Source organism: Salarias fasciatus, chromosome 9, assembly GCF_902148845.1.
Source record: "Salarias fasciatus chromosome 9, fSalaFa1.1, whole genome shotgun sequence".
NCBI lineage: Eukaryota > Metazoa > Chordata > Actinopteri > Blenniiformes > Blenniidae > Salarias > Salarias fasciatus.
Window position 1 is genome coordinate 21,004,924 of NC_043753.1, and position 19,640 is coordinate 21,024,563.

Below are 19,640 nucleotides of genomic sequence, written 5' to 3' on the forward strand. Positions count from 1 at the left end.
AAAATAGCCTCTGATTTGATGGAATTCATGAGCTGTTTTTCTCTGCTGTAGCCATCCCAGTCCTGCAGAGGGCAGGAGTGGCCCAGTAGAGTGAGAAACGTCACAACCACCAACAAAAGTCTCGGCCTCATTCATGATGGTGTGGACTGGAGCCCACGTGCCTGCACAGCAGCCATCTTGCAGCGGGGGTCCTCACTTCAACAGCATATTGAGGAATGACATGTTTCATCATAAAAGTGATCATAAATCGATCAGGTTTCAACTTCTATTCAAGTTTGTAATAAGCAGACATGGAGGAAACAGACATGAATAGAACAAAATGAACTCGAGAATTGTTCAGGCAGATTGAGATTTTTATTAAGAGAATTGATTTAAGGATTTATATTGTACTTGGTTATATATATATATATTCTGTCAAATTCTGTCATCCCGACAGTCTTTCAGAGGCACACCTCATACTTCACACCAACAAGAGGGCAGCGTGGTTTTAACCATGTTTTCAGTTGTGTCAGGCCAGTCGTTGAACCTACTTTTGGAGTGATGAAAATGCGTTTCAGATGTCTGCGCCGTAGAGGTGGCTCATTATCGTACAGCCCTCAGAATCTCGGTGCATTCTTTGTGGCACGCTGTGTCCTACACAACATAGCCTTACGCTGTGGACGCCACAGAGGAAACAATCAGGACTTAAGACAGAGACCAAACTGCACATGGCACGAGTGTCGTGAAGGCAGAAGTGATCTGTCAGTGTGACGCTTCCTGTGATGACAGCTGTCAGTTCTCTGCTTGGGAAATAAACGACTCTTGACTCAGTCTTTTCTTTTACTATACCTCCACAGGCCTCAATTTAATCAGTCACATTAAAGATATACAAAATCACTCATGAAACAGTTATTTTAATCGTCTCCTTCCTCTTCTGGTTGGAGACGGAGCGGGAGAGCCTGAAGCCAGCCATCCTCCCCGGTCCAGGATCTTAACGGCCTCCTGTCACTGGGTATCCGCTGCACGAGGAAGCATTCAGCTGCCTCCGCCAGGGAGGCTGAGTCGATGGAGGAGAAAGGGTCCCCCAGGTTACAGAGGGGGTTTCCGCACCCTCAACCCGGGCATCGAGAGTTCACAGCTGCCTCTCCAGCATGTCGAAGCCCCGCCAGATGTCCAGAAGGGGCTGGTCGTCACTCCTCACGTGGGTCCGTCTCAGCCTGCGCCTCCCCCTCTGTCCTGCAACTAGCAGTCTCCCTGCGTCGTCCACCTCCTCCCACTGCTGGCTTCATCTTCTGAGACTGGATGCCGAAGCTGGTTATATCACAAATGAACAGTTTATCAAATGTATAAGTGTCTTAGATTTTCCATCATTAGGTGGTGTTACAGGGCGGTGAATGTTTATTTTCAGTATGCAGACAACCTGCCACCCGGGGAATCTCACCCCAGGAAATAGTTAAAATGTACAAGATGTTAACAGGAAACAAACAACAACAACAAAATAATAAAAAGCGGTTTCAACTCTACTGAAATTGCTGGTTCACAGATACACCAGGATGGGGGCTTACCAGGCAGCCAGTTTAAAGAAAGCTTTACACCACAAGCCAGGACACCCAGAGTGCACAGCAGTACAACAAAGAAGGGCCACCACCACCAGGGGATCTGGCTGGACTGGAAGTCTAAACTAAAACAGGATAGATAATAAGAGGGGAAATGAGGAAGAAATAAAGGGAGAAGAAAAGAAAGGGATAATCTAACAGTAGCTGGAAATTAACAACAATGAAGAACCAACAGAAAAAAAATATTGAAAAAAAAGATAGCAGCAGGTGAAAGTCACCAGGTCAAGCTGAGCACACAGTATGCAACATGCTCCAGACACATGACACTAACGATTGCAAAAGTGTGTGCCTGTGATCAGCAGAGCAACGAGGGAATCACCCTTTGTAGCAGCTCAGGGATGTCGGTGCAGGCTGAACATACCCGTCCCAGCATGCAGCCTGGTGCTGTTCAAGCCACCACTGCTGCAGCGCTGAGAGAGAAAACCAGGGCAGGTGTGGGCCAGCAGCTAAATGCCCTCTCAAAGCACCGCCCACCAATCAAATGAGGGACAGCTGTGTGGGAGAGACAGCAGGGAGGACAGAGCGGACGTTACATGACAAAATGATCATGATTCAGTCGGGTAAAACAAGTTAATTTCACAAACAAACACTAGAAAAGTGTCGTTTCAGCACACTTGCTTGTAATTTTATTGCCACTACAGTCGATTCATGTTGCGATCGGTTCACACCACTCATCTTTATTGTGCAGGTTTTAAATATAGGTTACTGAACGTGTGTCTTTATTAGTAGAAAAGTGTTTTCCTTACCTGCAATCCCAACTTCAAAACCACCAAAGTTTTAACTATTTTACCAAAATAGAGCCCAATATCTGAATTCATTTAAGGTACAAGACTTGAGTTTTTGATTGTAGTTCCATCCCTCACCCTCTACTGTATCGTCTGTGTGGAATTTGCGCGCTCTCCTTGGATTTTCTCTTTTTTTCCTCTCACAATCATACATGTGAGGTTAATTATTGACTCTAAACAGCTAAATGACCCGGCACAGTCTTCCATGTTCTTATCTAAAAAAAATAAACAGCAACAAAGTTGAAAGCATTGTGAAAACTTTATTTCAGGCTGAGATTATCACATGCAAACACCACTCTATCCACAGGCAGAGAGGGTGTAAAAAGCCTCAGTAGAAAGGTAAACTGTCGCTTCTCTTATTAAAACATAATGGCTCTGGACAGATTAGTACTACTGCAGATGATAAACTCTGTCAATACAATATTCTACAATATTATTACACAGGGATGCAATTAAAATATTGCATTTGGATCTGAACTGTACAGCTATTGTATACAATTTAGAGCTCGCTGCTTCCGCAGGAAATTCATGATCACTCCAAAGAAAACCTCCTCACAATATTCACACACTCAATGACAAGTTACACGCTCAAATTACACATGGAGAAACACCACAGAGGATCCCTAGGTAGTTTCATTTATCTCCATTTGGTCCAGAACTACGTCGTGATGCTACAATATGTGACCGTAGGAGCTCGTGACGCCGCCTAGCGATGGATGGATGGATGTCGAGGCACTTCTTCCAGAGCAGTGAAGTGAAAACGGGAGACCGAATGAAGAAAACCTTGTCTGACCTACACGTTTAAAACACGGCTGGACTCTGCCGGCCGTCGCCAACAAGCAATAAATATTAAATTAACCTCTGAATTAAAGGACAGTATATTATTACATTCAAGCCTCACATATATTCTACTCTTTTTTACAACTGTGTTTATTATCATAGCAGCATTACGTCTGGGCAAATTACATCAAGCAAGAAAAACAAACAAAAATACAGGCTGAGTTTTGATGCAAGAAAACCTTTCGGTAATGGAAATGACAGTATTCCTGATGTAAATCTCCCCTCTCGACCCAGAGGGAGAAAAACAAACAGGTTCTGGTAAAGTGGTATCATCATGAAGACAGGTGGGAAGATCACTGGCTGCCGATACATTCATCCTCCTCATCCTCACCAGAGCGGCCTCGCCTCGCGCCGCCTTCCTCATAGTGCAAAAGCAAATCACCGGGCTGTGGGGCCTAAAGCGGGGAGGGAGTTACAGCCAGGACGAGTTATCATCTGAGCCCGCGGGGGTCCGGCGCGGAGGGAGGGGTCAGTTGATTCGTCTGGTGAAGGGAAAGAAAAAAGAAAAAAGAAAAAGACATTAATTTGTATTTCACATTTAACGTAATATGTTGTATACAGTGTGTGTGTGTGTGTGTGTGTTTCGGACCTCCTCCTCCTCTGCAGGTACAGCCGGACCAGCCACTGGACCACAAACGGCCAGATGACGGCGAAGGCCAGGCTGGTCGGTGAAATGTCGAAAGGCCACCAGGAGGGTTTCTGAGGGGTGAGAAGAGGGTCAGAGGTCAGAGGGCATTCCAGTGTTTCCTTCTTATTCTCACAACGGAGAGCAGATTTGTAGGTTTTCACTTGTCACTGAATTTCCTGCACTTGTTTGTTGAGGTAAAACACTCTGCATGACCTCGTTCTGTGTGTGTGTGTGTTATGCAAGTCAAGTTGCCTTGTAATGTAGCCCAAACACACTTAAAATTTAACAGACTGTTTACCCGACTCCTTCTCGCTGGAGGCGGCTCGTACGCCGGAGAGAGAGCTGCCGATCTGGCCTGCAGTGAACAGAGACAGTGAAGGTTACATAACGGCGGTCCCTCGTCCTCGCCGGCCGTGTTTACCGGGCCGGAGTGCGGCCCCCTTCATGTCCGCGCTGTGAAAAAAGCCACAGAGTCTGACCTGGCTGGCCGTCAGGGCCTCCAGGGTGTGCAGCCTCTCCAGAACGCTCTGCATGTCCTCCTGCAGTCTGGACAGCGCCACCACGATCTGCTCGTTCAGGCTGCCCCCCCGGCTCCCCGGGCCCCCCCGGCGGGCTCCGTCGCCGTCCCCGCCGCCGTGCAGGGGCATCAGGGACCCCGAGCCGAGGCCTGGAGACCTGGAGCCTGGAGACAGCGCAGCGTGAGGAGGATCATGGCCGCGGCCGAGTGGAGGACGGAGGAAGAAGCGGTTCCTCACCCCGTCCTCTCCGGAGCAGAGACCCCCCCGCAGAGTCCCCGCTCTGCCTCGGCCTCTGCGACACGGCGCCCCCGGCCTCCCCGTCCTCTCCTCCACACCGGAGCCCCTGCGGCGGCCCCTGGCTCTCCTCCGGGAGCCCCTCCAGGGCGGGGCCGTCGTCCTCGTCCAGGTCATCCACAGAGCGATTCAGCTCCAGGTTCTGGAGAGGAAGCTCAGTGACGTGAGCCTGAAAACCGCCAGCTGTAACCGTTTGTCCTCTGAGAGCTTCACTTGCCTCTTCTTGACCGAACTGGTCCACGGAGTCGCAGTAAACCTCGCTGTCAGAGTCGCTCGCCACGTGAAGGGGTCCAGACGTGCCTGGATCTGACCGGAGGGCAAAGAAACGAGTGAAGAGCTGAACAGACGGGACGGCGCTCTCCGTCCATACAGCCGCTTATCAACGCCATTTAAACTGTGTCAGCAGCAGCTGGCGCCTCAAGGGTTAAGATTCAGTGTTTGCTGAACCAAAGCTTAGCAGATAATCTGATCACATGGTGCACACACACACACACACACACACACACTCACACACACACTGAGGCCAGCAGTGTGGCTCCTGCCAGGTACTCGGACCACTCTGTGCTTTTCGGTTATTAAATGAGCGTAGTTTACCGGTGTGGTGTCCGTTGAGCTGAGGCTGGACCGGCGAGGCCTCCGGGGAGCCGTCGCTGTTCAGAGCTGCCCTGCTGTGACTCCCGTTCGTCAGGTGAACGGCCCCGTTGAGCACTTTGCCGTTAGCCAGGGGAACTTTGTGCCTCCTGGCTGAGCCTTTTTTCTTTGCTTGTGCCAATTTCTTATCTGGAAAGAAATTAACCCCCATCAAGGGATTCATTTCACCATCCAAAGATGACATTTCACAGTCCACTCAGATGTGCTCCTCGTTAGATAAATGAAGAACCAAATGTTATCCCCACAAGGGTTCTGTCTGTACATTTGCTGGTTTAATGAATAAAGCTTCCTGTTGTAACTAAAACTCAGGTTTCCAACACTCAGTGACTTAACGTGAGGCACCACAGAGGGAGGCAGCAACAGTCGTACATACGTTAAAAAGAAACAGCTTTCATCTGAAAACTTCCAGCTCTAATCTCAAGTCTCTTCTCAGCAATAAAAACCTTCTTTACTCCGTCTCTAGTTTGAGATGTGAGGTTTTCTATCTTCAACCAAGAGGTTCATCACTTTTTTAACATCGTATAATCTGAGCACACAGTACGACACACGATCAAAGGTGTGAATAAACAGAAGAGCGTTCTGAGGTGTAAATGACTTAAACCTACAGTTTCCCATTAACAGAAGCAGCGACTGCTCTCATGCGGAAAGTGGAGCAAAGTTCACACAAGTGTGGTTTATTGTTTGTGTGTGTGTTGGAGTGCACGAATCTCCTGCTATGGTAACACAGACTAAAGTCTCTAGAAAGGAGTTTGGGTCTTGATGCCTATTCAACAGCATGGTGCAGTCGGTGTGGGGCTCAGTGCTCCAAAAATAACAGGAGGACAGAGTGACCTGTGACACCTGCTCTCAGCTGGTTTCTACTGCAACACATTTCAAACCAACACAACGGAGGACACACTGAAGCCAAAACAGCTCCAGGAAAAATACCTTTTCTGATTTCAAGGTTCTCAGTTTCTTCATTGTCATCGTCTTCTTCCTCCTCGTCTTCTTCTTCTTCATCCTCCTCCTCCTCGTCATCTTCCTCCTCTTGTGCTTCCTCCTGCGGGGGTCTGAGCCTGGAGGGCCGGGTCTCCAGGGTGCCGTTCATTTCCATGGTTCTGACGATGCTTCTGGTCACGCTCTTCGGCGGCGCCGAGTTGAGCATCGTGCTGAATCCTGTCCGGAAACACGGCTTTCAAGACGCGCTGAAGGCTAACAACGTTCAGATGAGGGCGAAGACATCTGCCGAGGCTAACATCTATTTTTAACCATTTCTTCATGTTGATCTAGGACCTACATCTTCTACTTACAGGCACTAGAAGCATCTGAGCTACGGCACCAGACAGACACTCCAACAGAACACCAGACTCATGTTTTCACAGTGGAGTACTTGCCTTCCAACTGCCTAGCAAACTGTGTCAAACGGGCTGAGCGCATAACAAGAGGCAAATCGTAAGAAGGTTAAGCTCCACATGCTGTTTGGGACAAAGTGGCAGATTTCCGGGTCCCAGGAGAACCCACCTGTGCTCAGGTCTGATATCTGGGAGATCTTCTTCTTGTCCTCCACCAGCTCGTAGAAAGGCCCGAGCACCCGGAGGAGCTCCTCCACCTCGTCAGTCATGGGCATGCCCTCCAGGATCTGCGGGGCAGGGACAGGGTGGGGGTCGGGGGGGTCACAGATTGATGTAAATTTAATGCTGTGCGCAGTGTGAAAGTGCAGATACAAGAGCTCCATGTTTAAACTCCTCCATACCAGTTTCATTTCATCCACATAGGCCGTCATTGCTTCTTCCTTCGGCATGTCCCCAAGTGAACTCCACGCATCCCTGCAAAAGTAAAATTCTGCATGACATGTTGCACAGAGAGAAAACAGCACATTGCGCAATGTGTACAAACACTGTCCGCACTGTTACCATAGAATTTAACCAGGCAATATTCAATAGAACAAGCTGGGAAACATTTAAATTCAGGACAGATGAGATAAGGAAACCTGCATGCTAAGCAGAAAAAATTCTAAGCGACTGAGTGACTTTTGCTTTTACCATTTTGCTTTGCCGACTGCGTCCCAGAAGCCGGGCCGGGGGATATTGCACACTCCTACCGTGGCTTGTTTGTAATAACTGTAGAATTTGAGCATCATGTCGTTGGAGGGCTGAAAGGGACCTGAGGGGGAAAACAAAAAGAAACCTCGATTATCAGCAGTCAGGTTATGATGATTCTGACTGATTTCTGTCTGTCTGTGTTGAGACAGAGCTGGCCTTGATAAGAGACGGCTGTGATACTGCAGTGAGCTGGGAGGAAAGTCCACTGTGCTCACTTGCTGCTACGCAAAGTGGATTATTTTTAAATCGCACTTGCAGCCAGGACAGACCCGAGCCGCTGGGCCGCTGCTTAGATGGTCTGACAAAAACTTGCATGTGGGGTTATTTGACGACCTCAAACCACCGACGGGTGTGTGGATGTGAGTGTGTGTGGTTGTCCGTCTCTCTGCGTTTGCCCTGACAGTTAAGTGAGATTCGCTCCAGCTCCCCACTACCCTGCACAAGTTGAGATGTCGAGAACATAAATCAGGTCAAATTGTGATTTTAGCCACATCAAGAGGAAAAACACAGAGATCACGTGACATTGAAGAAATAGATTTAAGGCTCTTTTGAAAATAAAATTCTGATAAAAAGGGTCAAGTCACGTGACCACAAAACAAACGTGCTGTCGTCTGTTTATTTATTTCCCCCATAATAATAATGATTAGTGCAGAATTACATCACGTGCATATTTTCGCTGGGCTTGTGTGTGTGTGTGTGTGTGTGTGTGTGTCCTGCAGACCACTCACCGTCCGGGGGTAAACTCTTGATGACTTTGACAGCAGCTTCGAACCTCTGCTGGACCAGGCGCCCCTCATCCTCCCCCCTGACAGTGTCCACCTCCATCCTGTCACACTAACAAAAACCTGCACACGGCGAACACCGGAAACCAGAAAAAAAAGGCATTTAAAGTCACTCCTCTCGCGGATTCGTGCTCTTTAAAAGCAGCTGACATTAACTTGAGAGTTCGCTGTGTGTTGTGACCACCAGTAGGAGGTGGTTGTGTATGTAGGACACAACATCCAGCGTGCGACGCGGGTTTATTGGCGCCTCTATTCAGGCTAAAGGTGATTAATGCAGCCGAAGTTTCGACAGAAGGAGCAGAAAAAGGACGTTACTCACCGCTAAATTCACCGGCCTATCTGTTTGTCAGACGGCGACTCGTCTGAAGGCTTCGACCAGACGCCATGAACTGTGTATAAAGCCAGGGAGCGGCGAGCTGCCGGGAAATGGAGTTCTCCAGCGGATTTCACCAAGCCTACAAGACCCACAATCCTTTGCGCCCAGAGAGTGATTTTGTAGTTTTAAACGGAGCCGGCTTCATAAGAAACACACTTAATGTTCACCTCATAAGGATAGAAATGCTAAAGAGAGATAAATATCTCAATTCACGTCGTGTTTCATATTGTTATTAGAAAAAAAATTCAATCACTACGATTGTGGGTCATTAGGTGTAAGACTACATATCCCAGCATGCTCCAGTCAGAGCCTGTTTATTTTTTGTGATAGGAATGAAGGAACGAGTTCTCACTATGGAGAACAAAAGTCGGCGTGTTTAATAATATCGTCAAATATTTATGATTTGTTAAAAAACAAAAAAGGAAAAAAAAGTGCTGATGAACTATAGTGTTGAACAAAATGTTTCTTTTATTGTTCTTTCACAGTGATTTGTCACTCTTGACTTTTCATATATCTTAACAGAACACACTTTTCTTTCAGAGTTACAATAGATTCTAAGTATTTTGTAAAACGCATTTAATGGAAATTTGTTTTACTCTGAATGAAAACTAATATGTATTCATTGCACAGTAGAAACAAACAGCAAATGGATTTCACTTGTATACTGCTTTTGCAATACTTGAGTAGTCACCAAAATATTTGACAAATATTACTCTGTCAAAGCTTTAAAGTATACAATTTTAATAGTTTTTCTAATTCAAAACAAACTGACTGAGATGTTGCTGTGATATATGCAGCTCATATCGTTAATAGAAGCTTAAATATAACAATAATGTCAAGTAAAATAATCTCAATTGTTGAATATTCAGTTTTCTTTGTCACATTATAAGACATTGTATTGAAGGCTGTTGGGAAAAAGGCAATAAAAGACAACTTTTTCCATGTTAGAAGTTTTAAATTTAAAATATTTGACAGATCTTCACATTTAATGTTCTTTGAATCCTCTTGTGGTGCCATGGAGGCTGAAGAATCCAGCTTGTATTGACGGTTTGAAGGCTCGAATGTAACCCTCCATGTCTGATCAAACATTTTACAAATAATTTCCTAAACGTACAAATAAATTTGAATCGAAAAAAAAGTGGAAGAAGAGGGCGCTGGTTATTGTGGGATTGTGTTTTCGGTGCGGAGTGAACCTCTTCGCAGTCACAGACGATCTCCGGCGGTGGGAGACGCCGCGGCGAGGGGCAGGCAGCAGGAGCAGGCAGGCGGAGAGAGGAGGGCTGCTTCGCTTTTCCTTTTTTCCGAGGCTGAGCTGGTTCTGGGGGCTGTTTCAATCAAAGGGAAGGCAGAGGGAAGGGAGGCTCTGCGGAGACATGTAAGATGGCAGAGCTACAAATGTTGTTAGAGGAAGAGATTCCGGCCGGGAAAAGAGCGCTGGTGGAGAGTTACCAGAACCTGACCAGAGTAGCGGACTACTGCGAGAACAACTATGTCCAGGTAGGACTTTGTTTCTGGGTTATCTCCGCACTCCGCCTTTTTGTTCCGGACTGGAGGGGTGTTGGGACAGGAAATGTGGATCAAGAAGCTTAGTTACACTTTGGAATCAGCTCTTTTCTTCCTCTTTTTAATCTTTCATTCCCGTACGATTTAATTCTCTGCTGCCCTCTTTTTTTTATTTTTTTTTTAAATCACATTTATTCTTTCTACTTTTTCTATTATTATTTCACCGCTCCGTAAACTGCTGGCAGGGCAGGCCCGTGTGGGACAAGTTCCACTACAGGTCCGCATGAGTGAGGCAGTTCTTTGCATTCCGTGAGGTCATTAAACTCACCATGTGAGCCCACAGGGGCAGCTGGAGGAGGCTGCAGGGATGTGAGCACTGAGTGCATGTCAGTGCGTGGCTCCTATCATCTGCTGCTTTATATCTCCACACTTCACTGTGTGTGCGTGCGTGCATGGGAACCTGCAGGAATGTGTGCAGGCAGAGAGGAATGTATTGATTTGCTTCCTCTCTCTCTCTGTCTGTTCATCTCTGTTATCCATTTATATACATTTTTAAACCCCCCCCCCCCCCCCCCCCCTACTTACAGCAAAATGTCATGAAATCATACATGTGGGATTATTACAGAGCAGTGTCACTAAAAAGTCTCTCCATCCAGTTTAATTTTAAGGCAGTAGCGTGTGTGGTGAACCACGGCTAAAAAGAAATGAAACAGACAGGCTGAGTGACAGACACACTGAAGCGGTGGAAAGAAAACACACTCTTTTCAACAGGAAGACCAGCCACCATATCAGCTCCGGAGGGTGTGTCCGCTCCAGCTGTACTCCCCGAGGACTCCCTGTAATTTTGTTTTCTTCCCCGTCCTCGGGTGATTTGGTGCTCTGGAGCTCGGTGCAGCTTGCAGCCCACGCAGACACTTCCAGACAGGACTCGGAACAAGTTTGTCCTGTGTTGAAGCTGGATTTCTCCTTTTTTCTTTCCCCTCCTCCTCCTCCTCCTCCTCCTCCTCCTTCAGTGAGAACATGAGTATTTCTGTGCAGCTGCTGGCTGATCGTGGACAGTGCAGTCGGACACTGTGGGAATTTTTGGGATTTTGTTGATCTCCTCCAGCTGTAACATGAGCTGGAGGCACAGCAGTCAAATTTCCCACGAAGCCTCGGTGCAGAGATCCACTCATAAATACACAAACGGTGTGCGTGTGTGAACGCTGTATACTGCAGAGCACTTTCGCATGTGTTTGTAACGTAAGCACTTTAAGATTTCACCTGGATCCGACATCCAGCACTGCTCACTCTGCACAGTGCAGCTCTCTCTGGCAATTAAATATACAAAAAACATTGATTCCAGTATGATCAGTGGTAATTTCTGGTGTATTTTGTTGTCTACAGCACGTATCATTTGATTTTTTTTTTCTAAGTAACAAACAGACTCAAGAATATCTCAGAAAATGTTAGTTCATCACCACCGAAACCTCCCCACAGCCTGATATGACAGTTTTCTGTATCTGACACCCGTATGTTGCTGAAAGCATCTCTGGTTAAGAGCTAAATATATGTGGAAATAGTTCAAGTTGCTCTCACAAGGACTATAAAGTGTGATTTGTGTCACCTGGTTAATCAGCAGAAGGAAAGTTCCACTTTGGCCTTAGAGTCATGTTAGCTTTTTCCTTTTGCAAAACTATTGCACAAACGAACTGCAAAGAACTGTAGAAATCAACAGGAAATGACTTCCTGCAAGCAGAGGTGTTTGTTAGAGTCAAAGGTGGGTTTAATGTCTGGAAATCTGAGCGCTTAAATCCCAGAAATCAGAAGCTGTCTGAGCGTCGTGTTGATGACGAAAAGCGGAGGGATCGGAGCGGATGACGGGGATTCCGTCGAACCGCAGGAGAAGTTCGGCGCTCGGAGACAATTACAGATTCTCCTGGTTCACACTCACGCACACACACACACACACACACACACACACACACACACACACACACACACACGCCGGCATGCCTCAGCTTGAATGGTCCGTCCTCTCTGCGCTCCCCCATCCATTCTTCTTCTTCTTCAGGTTTATTGTGTTTATCAACCTCTCAGTTAAACTCTGCCCCACTTTCTCGACACCATGATGACTTTTTTTATTTTTAATTTGCCCAAGAGAGGGTTCATAGCCGTGTGTGTGCGTGTGCGTGTGCGTGTGTGTGTGTGTGTGTGTGTGTGTGCTGCGTGAACACACTGACAGGCCCTGAGATGTGTTTCCTGTGTGACCTGATGACAATGCCGGCAGGAAGCATCGCAATAACAGACACCAAAACAGTAGATTGCAGGGTTTTTTTTAAATGTGACAGGGCTTTGTCAAAAAGCGAGTTATTATGTTCCGTCGTTCATTATAACAGGCAGGTAAATAATAAGATCGAAATCGGTTGACACCGATTTCGATCTTATTATTTACCTGCCTGTTTTAATGAACGATGGTGAAAGTGTGACAATCACTTGCAGAGTTTTTTTTTTTTCCTTTCTGTGACAAAGCCGTTGCAGACGTCTCAAGCCCGCTCTCGAGGAGCAACAAATGGCGGATTTGTCTGGCAAATTTCATGCAAATCTCGAGCAAATCTCTCAACGTGCACGTCAGCTGCAGGCAGATCTCTGACTTCAAATACAGCGAAACTTTTCTGTGACACAAAGTACCTTTTTTTGGTGTAATTTGAAGTGACTACTGCAGAGCACTATGGGAAATAACGGTGAAGTTCGATAGTTCATCAGTCTTTGTTGCAGGTCTGCAGAAATAGTCCCAGCCGCACGGTGCACGGCAACCACAGACGGAACAGGGAACCCTGGTTGTGGTGAACCAGTAGGGCCGAAACCAGATCAAAGTGACGCATCGTCAGAGTTCAGCTCACGTGACTTCACCTACTCGAGTTTTAGATCACCGTATCGGAGAGTCCATTAGCACTTCAACGCACGAGACGTCTTCTTTCTGGTCACATGACCTCCATCCATCCAGCTTTCCCAACACGATCGCTCTTCCCAGAAGCTGATGAATATTGCACCGTGTGGTGATTCTTTTCAGCATTTCTCTATTTTCTCCTTTCTGGGTTAGTCGCAGTTCTCGTTTCCCGTCCTCTATTCCTCTCTCTCTCTCTCTCTCTCTCTCTGGCCTGGTTTCCTCTCGGCACGGAGAGGCCTGCCGGCTCTCAGCCTTACCAGCCGGACCATTCATCCTCTCGACCACCTGTCACTGCTCCCCCCCATCAGCTGACTCCACTTGGTTTGCTCCAGATCGCTGCTCTGATCTGTCAATGTCTAGAAAGTAGGAGTTTCACTAAACTGGATTAGCGTCGCTCTCTGCTTCCAGTCAGATTCACTCCATGTTTATCTTTTTTTTTTTTTTTTCTTCCTCAGAATGTCCTCTGCTTCCTGAAATATGCAAATAATGCGCGGCGGGGACCCAGCAGAGAGGAAGTGACCTTGTGAAATCCTCCGAGAACCAGATCCCTGTTTGTGTTTTTTGTTTATCGGTGAAATACTCGGAGCGCGTTCCAAAGTTACAGCCGCTTTCTGCCTGGACGAACCAATTACCGAGTCACTCAGTAAAGGTTAATGAGTTTCATCCTTGTGCAAACTTCCCCCTTTGTGTCTCCTCCCTGACATACCTCAGGAATTTTTAATAGCTCGCTCGCAGTTCTTCAAGGCCAGAGAGACCTTCTGGCCTTTCAGTCAGCCTCCATCTGCCCTGCTGGAGGAAGAAATTATGAATTCGCTTATCGTACCGCAGCCTTTTCTTTCTTTTTTTCAAAGAAGCCAGACTTTGCTCAAGCATTGATTGAAGTCTTTATTCTTCGCTCGCTCCGGAGTCACTTTCACCGTCTGCTCTCCTCAGGTGGCTCGAGTCGGCGTCGGTTTTTCTTTTTTTTTTCTAATTTCCACACATTTCTCCCTTCAGAGCCTCCGGTTATACGATAAGTTCGCACAGAGTTTACAGAGATGGGTCCAGCTCGCTCGGCGCCGTCCCGTTTACATGGCTGCTTTTTCAATCCGATTGAAAACATGTTTTTCTTATCAGTCAATATTATATATATTGTGAAATAAGTTGTAGAAAATGGGACATTAAAAAACCAGCTGCTGTCAGTTCATATATGTCTGCCACAACACGTGTGCTGATGTATCTGGGTGTACTGAGGCACTGAATTGGAGGTAATCGATCCGGTAATAGCTTGAGCAACACTCATACAGATCCTGGACGCGTCGGTCTCGCAGCCTCATCAATACACCGAGCTGCGGAGCTGCAGCTCCCGTCTCTCTCGTCTCGCCCCGTCCGGTCTGCGGTAATCAGCGATCGATGCGTGACGGGCGGCGTGCGAGCGCCCCGACCTTCCACTCCGGCGCTGCTCTCGGCCCCGTTGGGGTGTTTGGAAGCAGAAGTTTCCCGTCCGCAGAGTTGCGCAGCGGATTAACGTTGCGCTGCCGTGTCATGCTGACAGTGTGTTTGTTTTGCCTGGCTCTTGGCTGACACTTGTTTGTCTGCTGCAGAGCTCCTCGGCAGCAGCTCTTCAGACTTTGAAGATGTGTGACACGCTGCAGGATTCCTCGCATTCCTGAGTTGTTTTTTTTTTTTTCCCCCTTTTTGTTCTTGGAGCATTTCCCCTCCGGACAAGCGGGAGCTTAAACGTGTTTCTCTCTTGTTCAAATCCAAGAGAAACTCTACAAACTCCAACTGTCAGCTATTCGCACGTGCTCAAACTATTCCAAACCCTGTGAGGACTTTCTCTGTTCTTGATTTGATTTGATTGGGCGACCCTTTCGAGTAATTGTTTGTCAAGTTTCCATTTCAGATCCCTGCACTGTCAGTGAGTCATGTCGGGAATACTCATTTAGTGGGTTTCCTCTTTCTGCCGAGGCGTTGAGGGCTGTCGGGGCAGCTCCTCCTCCCCTGACCCCTGAACAGATCCTCTCCTGCGGGAGGAAGTCTGCAGCTTTCCTTCCTCCCGTAAGCAGCGACGCAAGCCTGCACATCCAGAGACAACCCTCCCAAAAACAAACTGGATTGGCGTTCTGCGGCCGTTATCTCGTCAGACTGGATGGGTGACGGCGCGAGATGAGAGCGTTTACTCATTTCACCACTTCAAAAAAAAACAAAAAAAACCCTGCCAGGAAGCAGCCGCTCCCTCATTGTTCCAGAAATTGATCAACCTCCACTGCGCCGCCTTTAACAGAGTTTCCTCCCAAACGTCGTTACGCTCTGCCTGAGTCTTTGCTGCGTTCATGTTTGATTACCCAGCCTGCCTCAGCTCACAGCGACAAGTTTACAGCGAGCGCAGCGACCGTGCATTCCTCTGTACTCCCTCCTTAAACCCCGCCGAGGTGCTGACAGCCTGTCTGTTACTGCCTGGATCTTCCCGAGTTTCTCTCTCGCTCGCAGTCATTACTCAGCTCAGAAATATGAGATGAAGTGCCCCAGGAGCACTCTGGGAGCTCACCTAATTCTCCGCATCTCCCACTGCGCTGCAGTATTCTCAGCTTTTCCAGCGCTGGCGCGCGTCTCATGTAGGTTGTGATTTTTCTGAAGCGTGTTTGGAATCAGTTGCATGTTGTTCAGTGACTGAACAGCAAATCTGGTTAGTTTGATGAATTGCAGGCCTTGTGATGAGTGAACTAGCGATATGGTGAGGGTGTCTGGGGGGGGGGGGGGGGGGGGGGGGGGGGGGCTTTAACTGGAGCAGGAGGTCATAAGATGCCGCCAGTGGAGATGTAATCAAGTGTCACATCTGTCCTGACGCCCACTGCTAACCTCACTTCACAGCTCTGGCTGCGAGGGCGTTTTACGATCATTTTACCCCAGAGATTAAAAAAAAAAAAAAAAAAATTGTATAAATGTCTGTTTGTTCCACTTACTGTGACAGTGAGCCGTGCAACCGATTTCACACCCTTGAGCTCTGGGTGTGAGCAGGAATTGCAGCTGCCCGATTAACACCGGGCTTAAGTCTCACCCTCATGCAAACCAGGAAATATACATTCTGTCTGTTTCGACTCACACGGTCTGACAAAGACGAGACCGGCTCATTGTGGTGGCCACCGGAAGAAAAGATAGCGAACTTGACGGCTTCTCGTCTCACCTGGGCTAAAATTAAAGTCTGATTTAATCAGAAGCAAGACTGCAGTAAGTTATTTGTGGTCACGGTCGAGTTTTTATCTGCGTCTGAAACTGAGAGAGGCGAGACCCGAAGAGGAAAGCTGTGAAATGGACCGGTGAACATGCAGCGTGTGACGGTGGACTGGACGTATATGACAGCAGAATGAACTGTCGCCATTGAAGAACGTGAACCAGACATCACATGTTCTCCCCGGGGGGGGTTCAGCTCGAGCCTTGTATGTCTCATGAAACACTCCTGCTTGTTTACTGATAAAAGTTCAGAATACGTGAGATAAAACATGAATGGTGCAATAATATTCAATTCCAAACATAATCTTATTGATGTTCACAGGGTTTTTTTTTTTTTTTACTTGATTGATGAATGGTGCCAGCATGAGGCCTTCAGACACCATGAACAGACTAGAGAAATGCATCGATGGTATTTATGTTGCAGTTGATGTTGGAGCTATTTGACTACATCTGATTTTAGAATGTGGAGATGCCTGTCCTACATTTGAGGGTTTTCTCTCGTCTGCACAGCTCAATGGGTCGATGTGTTTATTTTACAGCGTGTGAAACATTAGAAGAGAAGTATTTCTTCTTTAAAGTGGACTTTGCCGTTTTCTGCTTTGGACAAATAGTAATAAAAGCTTCATAAATCAATGGTTGTAGTGATAATAGTAACAAACGGCATCGTCTTGTAATTGAGTGCCGTCAGGAGGGGGTTGTGTGTGTTTTTCTGTTGTGTCGTGTGTGTTTTCCTACAGCTGTGCCTCCCTGCGCTCAGCAGTGTCGGCAGTAGGTGTCTGTGTGTGATTTCAACAGATGGCCTTCTGCGCCGGGCGCTCCGGAGGAATCTCTCCTCTTTCCGGAGAGCTGTTGTCCCGCGACACATCTGCCGCCGCTCTGATTCCCCTCTAAAGAAACGCGGCCAACCCCGTCACGTCTTCCCCCGGCTTTTAGCCGCGCAGATTGCTGCTGGATTAGTTACGCTCTCCCGCGGGGAGTCGGTAACGACACACGCGGCGGTGTGGTTAGTTCGCATGTCGTCTGCCTCGCCTCTCATCTTCATGTGGTCAAACCCCCCCCCCCCCCCCCCCCCCCCCTGCCCCAGCTCCAACCCCAGTAATCATCTCCTCCACCTCCTGCCTGTTATCAAAGGCCGGCGTTGGCCCCTCCAGGCAGCGCTCTTCGGACTGCGCTTTATGAACGAGCGTCGCCGGGAAGAGCCCGCCGAGATCAAACGTGACGGCTCAATTCAGACATCCGCCCGTTAGCTGACGTGTTTTTCACGACCGGCCAGCGCAACGGTGTGCGATTAGTTCTGTAGGAGTGATATTAGGGATGCTATCTGTGCATCTGTACATCATCCTCCGTGTTTTCAGGTTTCTAAGCATAAAAAGTCAAATGTTCCTCCATCTCAGCAGCTGTGAACTGAACAGGATGTTTATTCGATAACATTGTTTTCTTGGCAGTGTCCAACGTGGTGACCTTTCTGAACTGGTTTATCCGAAATGAAAACATGCACATATTTCTAAGCACTCAGATAAAGAAGAACACTTTTTGTAATCTTTTTGAAGATACTGACAAAAAGCGGCTATGACCAGGAACCGGGGAGTTTTGAGCACATCTGAGTAACTGTTTAGTTTGCTGGGGGGTTTGGCAACTTTTCTATGAGCACAGCAGAAGTTTGTTAATGATTAGTTACTTGATTGAATGTATATGTATACATATATATATATATATATATATATATATATATGTGTGTGTGTGTGTATGCTAAATTAAAAAAAAATGCTTAAAAGTTCCCAGCTACATGATTAATATTTAAAAAAAAAAAAAAGATTGTGTTGAGTGTGAGTTCCGTTAAGCAGTCTGAAGTTGTCTAGTTTACAAATGCCGTCAGCTGTTCACACACTGTTGTGGAGCCACAACATGGCAGCTGCTGGACGCGTTACATCATCTGAAATCCCTCCAGAGGGAGCGTGGTATGCTGGGAATGAGAGCCGGGTCGACCAATGGATGTCTCGGTGGATCCGCTGGCCCGGACACGGGGGATACGCCTCGTCTCTCTGACTCGTCTTCTCTCTGATTTCTGCACGCAGGCCCAGGACAAGAGGAAAGCTCTGGAGGAGACCAAAGCCTACACCACCCAGTCCCTGGCCAGCGTGGCCTACCAGATCAATGCCTTAGCCAACAACGTGCTGCAGCTGCTGGACATCCAGGCCTCGCAGCTGCGGCGCATGGAGTCCTCCATCAACCACATCTCTCAGGTCAGAACTCACACAGACACACTGCAGAGCGTACAGCTGTGAAGAACGGCGCTCCACAGTTCCCTCCTCTGCTCCGGGTTTCACACTGGCGCTCTTATTCCCCGTCAGTACGGAGTCTTTTGTACCCGTCGTCCCTTTTTCTTGGTTCATCGGTTGTATTGGTGTCCTGACTGGCTGTGTGTTCGGCTGAATGACTGGCGGTCTGTTTTGGTCAGACTGTCTCAAACACACTGAAACGTTTCCATTTGCCGCTGACAGAGCACCACTCAGCCGCCTGGAATTAAAGCAGAACAATACTTTAAACATTTGGTCGCCTGTTTGAGACAGACACAAGAAAGCACTGCTAGTTATTCCTTTATAACCTTCTCCTCCCGCCATGTGCAGGTAAATCCTGCCGCTCATCCAATGAAGGCATTAAGAGCTCAGACAAATCAAACCAAGAAGTGCAGCCATGTGGCATCTCGTAGATTACAACCCAGAGACGTTCATCAAAGCCCCAACAAGAGCAGTGAATCCAAACCTGTGAAATAAGTGTTGAAGATGAGGCTTCACAGCGATCGGAAGTGGATCGGAAGGATTAGTTCCTTTTAGTTTTGCCTGTCTCTCGTCTGTGTGTTTTTTTTCCCTCTCCCTCTCTGACGAGGCTTCACCAGTGTCAGGAATTCTTTGAAGATAAACTTGAAGGTCAGATTTTCAGTGTATCGGAGGAAAAGAGGACTTGCGAGCCTTGAGGATAAGAGAGGGAGCGAGGAAAAAAGACAACCAGCAAATCAGAGGGAGGGCAAAAAAAAAAAGGAGAAGATTGATGGTGACAAGCACAGAAAGGCAGAGAGGAAGACCAAAAAAGGCGTATTTGCACTCAGGTTTTGAGTCAATATCCTGGCAAATTGCATTCAGCCGACGCCAAGGTCGCTGTGACGCCATTGCATGCTTCGGTCGCCATGACAACCCCCCGAGCCACACTGGAAAAGCGTATGAGAGACAGTGGGACGTGGAGAAAACCCTCCGGTAAACTGTGAGGAGTTTACTCTCTCTCTCCCCCCCCCTCTCGCTCTCTCTCGCTCTCTTTTCTTGTGCACGGGAAATTCCAGCCCGGGGTCACGGCTCGACGCTCACGCCCGTGTGCTTTCTGTAGCCAAAGCAAAGCCTCCAGGACTCTGAAACTGTGTCACTTCAGGTCAGCTGACGGGCCCACAAACACG

At 47.7% G+C, this 19,640-nt stretch overlaps 2 protein-coding genes across 19 annotated transcripts in view; one reads left to right on the forward strand and one right to left on the reverse strand.

Annotated features, from left to right (window-relative positions):
- Positions 1–2,620: 2,620 nt before the first annotated feature.
- acbd5a (acyl-CoA binding domain containing 5a) lies at positions 2,621–8,593 on the reverse strand. Of its 2 annotated transcripts, XM_030099355.1 has the most exons (14): positions 8,492–8,593; positions 8,121–8,244; positions 7,333–7,453; positions 7,044–7,116; positions 6,812–6,929; positions 6,685–6,717; positions 6,239–6,466; positions 5,255–5,440; positions 4,878–4,966; positions 4,604–4,802; positions 4,328–4,530; positions 4,147–4,203; positions 3,810–3,919; positions 2,621–3,702 (listed from the first exon to the last, which is right to left on the reverse strand). In XM_030099355.1, exons 2-14 carry the CDS (start codon positions 8,215–8,217, stop codon positions 3,690–3,692), a joined length of 1,527 nt encoding a protein of 508 aa, XP_029955215.1. In that variant the 5' UTR covers positions 8,218–8,244; positions 8,492–8,593; the 3' UTR covers positions 2,621–3,689. The 2 variants fall into 2 exon arrangements, with proteins under 2 accessions (XP_029955215.1, XP_029955216.1); XM_030099356.1 differs by lacking the exon at positions 6,685–6,717 and having other exon boundaries at positions 8,121–8,237; positions 8,494–8,587.
- A 1,205-nt stretch (positions 8,594–9,798) lies between these two features.
- abi1a (abl-interactor 1a) overlaps positions 9,799–19,640 on the forward strand; it is a 35,019-nt gene continuing 25,177 nt past the window's right edge. For 5 of the 17 annotated variants that reach the window (XM_030099322.1, XM_030099323.1, XM_030099326.1 and 2 more), the window contains exons 1-2: positions 9,801–10,047; positions 18,271–18,438. In XM_030099322.1, coding sequence (XP_029955182.1) covers positions 9,931–10,047; positions 18,271–18,438 — 285 coding nt within the window. In that variant the 5' untranslated portion in view covers positions 9,801–9,930. Of the gene's footprint in view, positions 10,048–18,270; positions 18,439–19,640 lie in introns of all 17 variants that reach the window. The other 12 variants (XM_030099321.1, XM_030099319.1, XM_030099320.1 and 9 more) reach the window with 5 other exon arrangements.

What these genes read in the sequence shown, in the direction of transcription:
- acbd5a (XM_030099355.1), bottom strand. Translation starts at nt 8,217, where the DNA reads ATGGAGGTGGACACTGTCAGGGGGGAGGATGAGGGGCGCCTGGTCCAG. An exon ending in CAAGAGTTTACCCCCGGACG is followed by an intron (nt 7,454 to 8,120) that starts GTGAGTGGTCTG and finishes TTTCCCCCTCAG; the next exon opens with GTCCCTTTCAGCCCTCCAAC. An exon ending in GCTCAACGGACACCACACCG is followed by an intron (nt 4,967 to 5,254) that starts GTAAACTACGCT and finishes CCCTCCGGTCAG; the next exon opens with ATCCAGGCACGTCTGGACCC.